General features: G+C 42.9%; 1 protein-coding gene across 2 annotated transcripts in view; it reads right to left on the bottom strand.

The window, feature by feature from the left end:
• eif2a (eukaryotic translation initiation factor 2A) overlaps window positions 1-12,180 on the bottom strand; it is a 121,792-nt gene extending 109,612 nt beyond the window's left edge. Inside the window, exon 1 of one of the 2 annotated variants that reach the window (XM_034165456.1) lies at window positions 12,069-12,180. In XM_034165456.1, the coding sequence (XP_034021347.1) occupies window positions 12,069-12,096 (28 nt within the window). In that variant the 5' untranslated portion in view covers window positions 12,097-12,180. The remainder of the gene's footprint in view (window positions 1-12,068) is intronic. The other variant, XM_034165457.1, reaches the window with a different exon arrangement.
• Window positions 12,181-12,788: the final 608 nt, after the last annotated feature.

The raw sequence follows: 12,788 nt of genomic DNA, 5'->3' as shown, positions 1-12,788 counted from the left end.
TCACTAATGATTAAATGCAGAGTGGTGCATACAGAGCAAAAAGAGAAAGAAACACTCAGTGCATCATGGGAACCCCCCAGCAGTCTAAGTCTATAGCAGCATAACTAAGGGATGGTTCAGGGTCACCTGATCCAGCCCTAACTATAAGCTTTAGCAAAAAGGAAAGTTTTAAGCCTAATCTTAAAGTAGAGAGGGTGTCTGTCTCCCTGATCTGAATTGGGAGCTGGTTCCACAGGAGAGGAGCCTGAAAGCTGAAGGCTCTGCCTCCCATTCTACTCTTACAAACCCTAGGAACTACAAGTAAGCCTGCAGTCTGAGAGCGAAGCGCTCTATTGGGGTAATATGGTACTATGAGGTCCCTAAGATAAGATGGGACCTGATTATTCAAAACCTTATAAGTAAGAAGAAGAATTTTAAATTCTATTCTAGAATTAACAGGAAGCCAATGAAGAGAGGCCAATATGGGTGAGATATGCTCTCTCCTTCTAGTCCCCATCAGTACTCTAGCTGCAGCATTTTGAATTAACTGAAGGCTTTTCAGGGAACTTTTAGGACAACCTGATAATAATGAATTACAATAGTCCAGCCTAGAGGAAATAAATGCATGAATCAGTTTTTCAGCATCATTCTGAGACAAGACCTTTCTAATTTTAGAGATATTGCGTAAATGCAAAAAAGCAGTCCTACATATTTGTTTAATATGCGCTTTGAATGACATATCCTGATCAAAAATGACTCCAAGATTTCTCACAGTATTACTAGAGGTCAGGGTAATGCCATCCAGAGTAAGGATCTGGTTAGACACCATGTTTCTAAGATTTGTGGGGCCAAGTACAATAACTTCAGTTTTATCTGAGTTTAAAAGCAGGAAATTAGAGGTCATCCATGTCTTTATGTCTGTAAGACAATCCTGCAGTTTAGCTAATTGGTGTGTGTCCTCTGGCTTCATGGATAGATAAAGCTGGGTATCATCTGCGCAACAATGAAAATTTAAGCAATACCGTCTAATAATACTGCCTAAGGGAAGCATGTATAAAGTGAATAAAATTGGTCCTAGCACAGAACCTTGTGGAACTCCATAATTAACCTTAGTCTGTGAAGAAGACTAAGGCGCAGTTTGTCACTCATTAAGTCCATGCCTCAGAGACTGCAAGCTGTTATAAAAGCCAGAGGTGGTGCAACAAAATACTAGTGACGTGTTGGAGCGTTCTTTTGTTTTTCATGATTCCATCATTTATTCCTCAGAACTGAGTGATTCCATATTTTTTTCCATCTGCTTGGTCTAAAAAAGTAACCGTTACTGACTGCCACAATTTTTTTTCCTGATTTCTTATAGAGTTTCTTAAAGCCAGAAAGTTGTCATTTGAAATGACTTTAGTTTTGTGTCATGTCTGTGATCTGCTTTTTTTCTACAAAATTAAACCACTGAATGAACATCCTCCGAGGCCGGTGACTCCATAATTTTTGCCAGGGGTTGTGTATATATATATATATATATATATATATATATATATATATATATATATATATATATATACCGTATTTTCCGGACTATAAGTCGCACCGGAGTATAAGTCGCACCAGCCACTTTATCCATTATAAAGAAAAACAAACCATAAATAAGTCGCACCGGAGGTATAAGTCGCACCAGCCACTTTATCCATTATAAAGAAAAATAAACCATAAATAAGTTGCACTGGACTATAAGTCCCATGGACATACAGGTATGTTAACATGAAAAGTTCAGATGATAATATTGTGACGGCTACCGTTTTCGGACGCATATTTCACCAGTCGCAACTTGTAATCTGCAGAGTATGATTTTCTTTTTGGTGGCATTTTTTCGGGACTTCTCCGTTGTCTTGTTAAGTTATCAGTAACGTTAAAATTTTTATTTTTCTATGGTAGTCAGAAGTCGCAGGAACAGTCACACAAGCCTCGAGTGCCCTCTCGTGAGCTGCATTTTACCTACGGATATGTTTGTATTTTGCGGACCACATTGCGAGCCGAACCGTGCAGCACCTACCTGCGCAGCTCATGACCACCCAGCAGTGTCGATCCAGCTCCTTCCAAGTGCAGACGCTAATCCTCCGCCGTCGCTCAGTGCTCCCATGCAGCTCTCAGCGTCAACTCTGCTCACACTGATATCCAAGGGTTGAAGCTGTTCTGTTCGCCAAGCCGGAATAACAGCAAGCACCGTGTTCGTCAGCTTCACACGCTGTGGGTGAGGTGAGGAATACGCATCCAACGTTCTGTTCTCTGATTGGTTATCGCGACCAGCGTGAACTATAGGATGGCCGTCATACTACAGTGCCCATGATGCATTGCATTTCCTTTTCCGGTGGCCATTTTAAAACATAGATCGACTCTGTCACGTAAAATTGTTTTGTTACAGTAAATTAATTGAGATCCTACCGGTATATTTTTCATTTATAAGTCGCACCGGAGTATAGGTCGCACCCCCGGCCAAAACATGTAAAAAAGTGCGACTTATAGTCCAGAAAATACGGTATATATATAGTCTCTCAGCAAGTTCTCAGACAAAAAAAATCTGATGGGAGGGGTGGACCAGTGCTCACTCAAAGCCTGCGCACAGGCGAATGACGCAACCGACAGGCGTGGAAAAACTCACGCATGTGCACGAAGGTTCAAGCTTGGCTGATGTAATCACACATGATTCAAATCCATATAGTTTTTGAAAAAAATAAAAAGGTCCGTTACTTTTTGGACAGACCTCGTAACTTTGTAAACTTTTTCTTTTTTCCCCACTCTTGATACTCTGTGTGCTTCTTACCCTGTGTGCTGCTATACAATGCTGCTGAAACCTCAATTTCCCTGAGGGACTTTTCCCAAGGGATCAGTAAAGTTCTATTTAATCTAATCTAATTTGGGATTATTTTGCTGGAGAAATGCAGCCTTCACTCGTACTGACAGTTACTGCACAGCATCCCCAAGCATTCAGTCTTCGTCTGTTCTGGCTCCGCCCAGCTGACGGCACAGGGACCACTCGTCCCTTGTTGCTGTAAAACATCTAGTATGATTGAAAACAAACAGCAGCTGGTCGCTTTGCCTCTGTGTCTTGTAACTAATGTGACCAACAGGTGGCGGCGCCATATGTGACAGCTTTGGAAACGATGCCATCAGAGCAACCTTTCCTGGACAAAGTAACACCCCCGTCACACTAGAGGCCGAACGAGCCCGAATGCTGTCTGAATGAAAATTCAACATACGTCGTGGAACAGTCGAGGTGGAAATATATGGAACGGCAGTCGAGGTGGACTCTAACTGGATTCTGACGGTGTTCTAAATATTCTCCCGCCATCAAAACAGTCTGATCGCATTCAAGGGAAATTCATCACGGTCAGGCACATCAACTCCTGCCGGCATGTGCCGACTGCCGCACGGAGCTGCTGGACAGCACCTCCTGTCCACCCCGTTTGGGCTGTGGAAAGGAAATGTAATGTGCAAAGTCTGGGGCATGCATTCATTCTGTGAACTAGACATGAGCCTGGTTCTGCTGGAGGTTTCTTCCTGTTAAAAGGGAGTTTTTCCTTCCCACTGTCGCCAAGTGCTTGCTCACAGGGGGTCGTTTTGACCGTTGGGGTTTTTCTGTAATTATTGTATGGCCTTGCCTTACAATATAAAGCGCCTTGGGGCAACTGTTGTTGTGATTTGGCGCTATATAAATAAAATTGATTTGATTTTGATTTTAGACATTCCACAATCAAAATGAAATCACTGTGTCACTGCGAGTCGATGCATCTCTGAGGCTTGCAGCAGCACGTGAATGTGGTGAAACGATTAGTCGAATAACTCGAATCATTCAATTACAAAAAAATGTTTGAGGCATTCTGTGTCTCAAAGCTTTGTTTCACGTTGCAGTACATACTCCAGGCCTGTGTGTGGCGCTGTAACGTCCACAGTAAAAAACAGAAGAAGACTAATCAAATTAGCACCTAAAGCTCCTGTTTTCTAACGTGACAGACAGTAAAATGAAGCTTTTTAAGGCTGATCATCTGAAACAGACTGTGCATCTAAAGTGTGTTTGTCTGTGTTTAAAACACACACGGTCCGCTCGACGTGGGGACGGACTATTGACCCGCCGGCCGGCTGCTGTCTCTCTCTCTCTCTCTCTCACAGAGCTCCGTCCACGGACAAACAGTTTCTGAAAGGATTCAAGGATTCAAAAGAATTTTATTGCCATATGCACAAAGGAACATGTTCCCTGCACAATGAATTGTGTCTACTGCATTTAACCCATCCTAATTGCCAGTTAGGAGCAGAAGTCACCATAAGGCGCCCGGGGACCAGCTCTAGATGTACATCCCTGCTTTAGGTCACAGCAGGGCTGAGCAAACCATGACCGACCCAAAGACAAACAACACACACGTAACAGACATAAGCCGGCCTGGTACATAAACACACATAAAAAAGCACACACAAGGTAAGGAAGAGAAAAAAACCCTCAAGGTCGCTGCCTTCGAGAAGCCACAACAATGAGGAAAAAACTCTTATCAGCACAGAGAACAGTAAACAGACAAACAAGAACACAGGATGACAGCCGAGATTTGAAAGTCCAGTTTATCAGAACACTCCGGTAGCAGCCCTAAACAACGGCCATGACTGAATCCTGGAAGGGAGGGGGGTTCAGCTCTGAGCAGTCCACTGTTCACAGTCAACGTCAGAGCTGGAGAAGCTGAGGGAGGGGGAAACCAGGGAAGCGAGGCTTGAGTGTTTAATCTTCTTGGTGGTTTTTTATCGCAGCGGCCTTGAAGTGCAGCTATCTTGGGGAAGCCAAATGAATGTCTGATTAGCAGATGCCTGAAAGATTCCACAGTTCTGAGAACAAAGTGGCTCTCAATGCATCTGAATGTAGAAAGGAAATGTGGTCATTTACTGACGGTCAAGGCGGTTTTCCAGCGCTGCAATCCTCCCAGAGATGGTTTCCAACGTGCGGTTAACACCTGCCGACTGAGCAGTCACTGTCCTTCGAATCGAATCAATCAAGTGGGGCAATCTGGATGGCCCAATCAAAACAGCCTCCACTTTTTTAATTTTCCAGTAAACCAGCGCCATGCCCGCGCCACACAGCAGAAAGCCGGTCACTTCCAAGCCAAATAGATACACATCTTCGACGTCCTCCACAGACAGCGTGTAAAGGCACATGACCTGCCATCTCCTCCACGAGTCCATCACGTAGCCCATCACATGCGTCCCGGCAGGACAGGTTGGGTCCTCCGCCCCGAAATGTCTTGTAGAAAAAATAGTGTCAATTGCGTTCAGAGACCATGAAAGAAGATCCTCTCAGTAAAAGTCCACTCTTTCTTCTGTGTTTCTCTCAGACTCACACTGAGTGTTTCACTTTTTAGTGTTTGCTTTTTTGGGCGACACACAACGCGTCACAAACACTGTAACTTAAATAAAATAATAAAACTGACTGCGAGGCTGCATGTTCAACCTCCAGCTGAAACACTTTTGCTGAATCACAGAGAAAAAAAAAAACGCATGGACCCAGTTCACCAACCTTAAAAAAAAAAAAAAAAAAAAAAAGTTAAATTTTACAAGTTGGGGAAAAAACAAAACAGAAACCACATCCCATCACCATTTCAACAAAATGTCAAGATTTTGGAGCAGCTGTTTTTCTATTTGTGTCCAAATAAAGCTTTCTGCATGAGAGTGCTCAGGTTGTGTGGATTTTTACTTTGATATTTGTCTCTTTTTGATCCAGCGCGCATTTTTTACACATTTTTGATGTGTGTTCTTCTGATTTACTAAGATTTTGGTGCAGAGACATTGTGCCATTGCTTAGGGAGAGCTCTGGACTATGGATGTTGTTTAAAAACACAAAAGTACTTTTTATCCAATTAAATCGATTAATCGACAGAATTCTTGATTACTAAAATAATCGATAGCTGCAGCCCTAGTCACGTCCATAATGAGTATGATATTACAGATACATTGTCAGCCCACCTCATGAGTTAGAAGATGTATTTGTAGTATTATGTTAGCATGGCTGTGACACCTCGTTCAGACGCGCTGCGCCACAGCAAGTCAATGCGTCTCAGCGGCCCAGCGCGGCGTGACACTGTACAGCGCTTCTGAACGTGGCGTGACAGCTGTAATAAACATATAATGACCAATAGATCATCTAAACCTTCAGAAGGACTGACGATATACAGTGAGGAAAATAAGTATTTGAACACCCTGTGATTTTACAAGTTCTCCCACTTAGAAATCATGGAGGGGTCTGAAATTTTCATCTTAGGTGCATGTCCACTGTGAGAGACATAATCTAAAAAAAAAAAAAAAAATGGAAATCACAATGTAACTAAGTAAGTAAATTTTATTTATATAGCACCTTTCACAGACAAGAGCCACAAGGTGCTTCACAACATAAAAGCAGAGTACACCACACAAAACATCAGACAATGGCCGAGACATAAAAACATCAAACATGTTTAAAATCATACACTCAATGTATGATTTTTAAATAATTTATTTGTACGTTACTGCTGCAAATAAGTATTTGATCACCTACCAACCAGCAAGAATTCTGTCTCTCACAGACCTGTTAATTTTTCTTTAAGAAGCCCTCTTATTCTACACTCTTTACCTGTATTAATTGCACCTGTTTGAACTTGTTACCTGTATAAAAGACACCTGTTCACACACTCAATCACACTCCAACCTGTCCACCATAGCCAAGACCAAAGAGCTGTCTAAGGACACCAGGGACAAAACTGTAGACCTGCACAAGGCTGGGATGGACTACAGGACAACAGGAAAGCAGCTTGGTAGAAGACAACAACTGTTATGATTATTTATTAGAAAGTGGAAGAAACACAAGATGACTGTCAATCTCCCTCGGTCTGGGATTCCATGCAAGATCTCACTTTGTGGGGTAAGGATGATTCTGAGAAAGCTCAGAACTACACAGGAGGACCTGGTCAATGACCTGAAGAGAGCTGGGACCACAGTCACAAAGATTACATTAGGAACACATGATGCTGTCATGGTTTAAAATCCTGCAGGGCAGCAAGGTCCCCCTGCTCAAGCCAGCACATGTCCAGGCCCGTTTGAAGTTCACCAGTGACCATCTGGATGATCCAGAGGAGGCATGGGAGAAGGTCATGTGGTCAGATGAGACCAGAATAAAGCTTTTTGGAATCAACTCCACTTACCATGTTTAGAGGATGAGAACAACCCCAAGAAAACCATCCCAACCGTGAAGCATGGGGGTGGAAACATCATACTCTGGGGGTGCTCTTCTGCAAAGGGGACAGGACGACTGCACCGTATTGAAGGGAGGATGGATGGGGTCATGTATTGCGAGATTTTGGCAAACAACCTCCTTCCCTCAGTAAGAGCATTGAAGATGGGTCATGGCTGGGTCTTCCAGCATGACAATGACCCCAAACACATAGCCAGGGCAACTAAGGAGGGGCTCCATAAGAAGCATTTCAAGGTCCTGGAGTGACCTGGCCAGTCTCCAGACCCAAACTCAATAGAAAATCTTTGGAGAGAGCTGAAACTCCAAACCTGAAAGATTTGGAGGAGATCTGTATGGAGGAGTGGACCAAAATCCCTGCTGCAGTGTGTGAAAACCTGGTGAAAAACTACAGGAAACGTCTGACCTCTGTAACTGCAAACAAAGGCTACTGTACCAAATATTAACATTGATTTTCACAGGTGTTCAAATACGCATTTGCAGCAGTAACATACAAATAAATTATTAAAAAAATCATACATTGTGATTTCCGGATTGTTTTTTTAGATTATGTCTCTCACAGTGGACATGCACTTAAGATGAAAATTTCAGACCCCTCCATGATTTCTAAGTAGGAGAACTTGCAAAACTGCAGGGTGTTCAAATACTTATTTTCCTCACTGTAACAGTTTACTAAGGCATTAGAATGTAAATAATCTAAAAGATATGGTGAAAAAAGCAGAACAGTCCCATGGGTGTAAAGTGAAGAGCTTCGTTACAGACAATTCCAAGAAGATGGAGAAGATGCGCCTTGAGCTTGAAGATGAACTGCATGACATCATCACCTATAGCTGCCTTGCTCATGTGTTCAGTCTACCTGGTGAAGACCTTACTCCATCTACAATTATGAAACATGTCTCAGAGATCAACAAGGTCTTCCAAAATCAACACATCCCATCATGGATCAAGAACCATTCTGATGCCAAAAGACCTCAACTACCCAATGCCACCAACTGGAAGGGACAGCTGTTTGGCCTGGATACCTACCTACACAACAGGACTTATAGGACGATCCTGGCGAGATCCATGGTGGTATTGTCACCAAGATCACGGACCTGTATCACCTGTATGCCCCAGATCTGTGACTTAGCTGATATGCTGCATCCAGGTGCCAAGACCCTCGACAGAGCTTAGAGTGACAAAACTCCCATTGTTGATGCTCCCGAAATATACTTTGTCCTCATGGAAGAATCAGCTTTGCAAGGCCACAAGGTACAGTACCGCTTCGACTTTGTGATCTGACCTCGTCACCTTGCTGCTTCCTCTGGATCAAGTAGAGTAGGTGAAGAAGTGACTGATGGAGAAGAATGAAAACTACCCAACCACAACCATGGCCTTCCAGGCTGAAGCTCATCCCTGTCCCTGCCTTTTGAAATGTCTCCTCACGTCCTCCTCTTGGACGGAGAGGGAAATAGGGGGAGGGGGGTAGCGGTGAGAGGGGGGAGGTCCAGAGTGTTTGAATATCCAGTTGTGTGGGGGGTGGGGAAGTGTGAGTCCTTGTCTTCAAAACGTGAATAGAAGACGTTCAGGTTGTTGGCCAGCTTGAGGTCGTCAATAGAACGAGGTGCTTTGGGCTTGTAGTTGGTGATCTCTTTCAACCCCCTCCACACAGAGGCCGAGTCGTTGGCAGAGAACCTTTGCTGCAGATGTGAACTGTACATGGATTTAGCCTTTGCCACCTCCTTGCTAAATCTTACTTTGCACCTCTATAGCTGTCTCTGTCTCCTTCTCTGAAAGCCACCTCTTTCTGCTGACGGAGCTGCTGGAGTTTAGGTGTGAACCAGGGCTTGTCATTGTTATATCTCACCCTGGTACACTGTGGGATGATGCTGTCTTCACAGAAATGAATATATGACATCACAGTGTCCATGTAGTCATCTAGACTGTCTGTTGAAGCCTCAAACATATCCCAATCCGTGGTGTCCAAGCACGCGCGTAGCTCCTCTACAGCTTCATTGCTCCACACTTTAGACGTCCTCACAACAGGTTTAGAGAGTTTAAGTCTTTGTCTGTACGTGGGGATCAAGTGGACCATCACGTGATCTGAGAGTCCCAAAGCTGCACGGGCCACCGCGCGGTAGGCGCCGCTCACTGTTGTGTAACAATGAGCTAACGTGCTCCCTTCTCTGGTCGGGCATTTAACAAACTGTTTGTATTTTGGTAATTCCTGACTGAGATTCCCTTTGTTAAAATCACCGAGAATTATAACAAGAGAGTCCGGAAAGTCTCTCTCCACGCTCATAATCTGATCCGCGAGCGCGTGCTCGGCCTCGTGCATGTCCGCGCTCGGTGGAATATACACAGAACAAAGTATGAAAGAGTTAAACTCACGTGGAGAGTAGAACGGTCTGCAGTTTATGAGGAGATATTCCAGAGAGGGACAGCAGTGTTGGGAGATCACAGTCACATCGGAGCACCAGGCATTGTTGATATAGAAGGGTTAGGGTTATAAAGGGAGAAAAGCAGGGGGCCTAAGACAGAACCCTGTGGAACCTCAAATTTCATGTCACTAAGGTTAGAGGTAGTGTTACTGTACAAAACACAGTGAGAACGACTGGTGAAGTATGACGTCAGCCATGCAAGGGCACTCCCAGTAATCTCAAAATGATTTTCCAGTCTATGGGAAGGAGCCTGTTTGCCAAAATCTCGCAATACATGACCCCATTCATCCTCCCTTCAATACGGTGCAGTCGTCCTGTCCCCTTTGCAGAAGAGCACCCCCAGAGTATGATGTTTCCACCCCCATGCTTCACGGTTGGGATGGTTTTCTTGGGGTTGTTCTCATCCTCTAAACATGGTAAGTGGAGTTGATTCCAAAAAGCTCTATTCTGGCCTCATCTGACCACATGACCTTCTCCCATGCCTCCTCTGGATCATCCAGATGGTCACTGATGAACTTCAAACGGGCCTGGACATGTGCTGGCTTGAGCAGGGGGACCTTGCTGCCCTGCAGGATTTTAAACCATGACAGCATCATGTGTTACTAATGTAATCTTTGTGACTGTGGTCCCAGCTCTCTTCATGTCATTGACCAGGTTCTCCTGTGTAGTTCTGAGCTTTCTCAGAATCATCCTTACGCCACAAAGTGAGATCTTGCATGGAATCCCAGACCGAGGGAGATTGACAGTCATCTTGTGTTTCTTCCACTTTCTAATAAATAATCATAACAGTTGTTGTCTTCTACCAAGCTGCTTGCCTGTTGTCCTGTGCAGGTCTACAGTTTTGTCCCTGGTGTCCTTAGACAGCTCTTTGGTTTTGGCTATGGTGGACAGGTTGGAGTGTGATTAATTGAGTGTGTGAACAGGTGTCTTTTATACAGGTAACAAGTTCAAACAGGTGCAATTAATACAGGTAAAGAGTGTAGAATAAGAGGGCTTCTTAAAGAAAAATTAACAGGTCTGTGAGAGACAGAATTCTTGCTGGTTGGTAGGTGATCAAATACTTATTTTATACAATAAAATGCAAATTAATAATTTAAAAATCATACAATGTGATTTTCTGGATTTTTTTTTTAGATTGTCTCTTACAGTTGAAGTGAACCTGCAATAAAAATTACAGACCTGTACATTCTTTGTAGGTGGGAAAACTTGCAAAACTGACAGGGGGTCAAATACTTATTTTCCCCACTGTATCCGTATCAGCCCCGAGTCCAAAGGTGTGTGTGTATATATATATATATATATATATATATATATACATACACACAACAAAAATATAAACGCAACACTTTTGGTTTTGCTCCCATTTGTATGAGATCTAAAACTTTTTCCACATACACAATATCACCATTTCCCTCAAATATTATTCACAAACCAGTCTAAATCTGTGATAGTGAGCACTTCTCCTTTGCTGAGATAATCCATCCCACCTCACAGGTGTGCCATATCAAGATGCTGATTAGACACCATGATTAGTGCACAGTGTTGCGTTTATATTTTTGTTGAGTGTATATATATATATATATATATCAAAAACATGATGTAATTGGCAAAAACTAACACCAGATTTTGGATCCAGTGCACCAAAATGACACCAAATCTTTTGGAAAACTCCATGCAAGAAAAACCATGTTGACCAGTGTGATGTATTATTATTGTTAAAATTTGATCGTTGTGCCGTAAAATTGTGTTATTATATCGAAGTGGATATTTTGCCAGATATGGCAAACACGTACCTAGCGCTATTTGACCGGATCTCCTCGCTGATTGGCTTGTTCATATGATGTCATCACAGAGGGTATTTCAACACGGCGGCAGTGCCCTCGACATTGAGTGTTGGTGCTAATTTTTCATCTTTAAATGCCATTTTGGGTGCCATAAAAATCGTTTGAATCGGAACAGAAAATCACCTACTGCCGGAGGGATTCTCAGACGCTAAAAGCAGCTCAGAAACGTGGCACAGCTGTGCCCGAAATTATTTCCACCGGCACTTTTCGCCACATGGTGGAAATAATTTTTGCAGTTTTGGTCATTTTCTGTGTTGAGCAGGGCTGATAAATAAAACACGCAAATTCAAGACAGAATAAAAACAAAAATACAGAAGTCCACATCGGCACGTGTGTTTATCCTGTTTTTTTCTCCGGCACTGTCATGTCTGTAAAACCTTTGATCAATCCAACCCTGAAAATAGCGCCGGCGGCTCGGCCCCTTTAAACGCTGAGAATACCCAAGAGTGTGGATGAACTTTGTCCACAGAGGAGCCACGTAAACACAAAGTGTGGCGCTTTTAGAAACTGCACACCGGTCAAGCCGCACTCAAATACAAAGTCTTCAAACGGACAGAAGAAGGTTCAATGACCCACCTGCTATCAGCGGAACGGGGGCCGCCATGTTTACGTCTGCGTGAGGGCGGGGCTTCCGTCGGCAGCGCGCCTGTGTGCCACGTCAGCTAAAAATAATGTTTCAACATGCAAACAGTCGAAGGATAAATTATCGGTTATGATGTGAAACATTCATCATCCGCCAAAGGACCGACCATTTATCTGAAGAAAAAAACCGGACCGCTGAATGTTTGACGGTGGAATTCGATCAGCTGCTTTGATTGATCAGGAAGAACAGAAAAATTGTTTCAAAATAAAATCCCTTCAAAAGATTTTTGTAATGTTCTTTTAGATTGTCAGGATTTTTTTTGATGGAAAAACAGACAAAATTATTATCATAATATCACAGATATATTCTGAAATAAATCAGCACCACCCATTTATTCTTTACACACAACACCAACAATAATAAAAATGCACATTTTCATTTTTTAATGTCTGCAGCCATCCTCAACATTTTGCAACATACAATTGCAACTTAAATCATAAAATCTAAGATTTTCATCTGTTTTTATTTTTTTGTCATGTTCCTTTCTCTAAGCTTTGCAGCTTTTTCTCATGTCAGACAACTTTAGAAAAAAAAGGAAACGAACAATGAAGCTACATCTTCATAGATCAGAGCAAATCTCTTCACGGGCTTTGACACAACTACAACAACAGTAAAAATTAAAATATAATAAGAATAAATAATAAGAATAGCAA

This window comes from Thalassophryne amazonica, unplaced genomic scaffold (assembly GCF_902500255.1).
Source record: "Thalassophryne amazonica unplaced genomic scaffold, fThaAma1.1, whole genome shotgun sequence".
Classification (NCBI taxonomy): domain Eukaryota; kingdom Metazoa; phylum Chordata; class Actinopteri; order Batrachoidiformes; family Batrachoididae; genus Thalassophryne; species Thalassophryne amazonica.
Note: the sequence above shows the minus strand (reverse complement) of the source record. Positions and strands in the feature narration are given on the sequence as shown.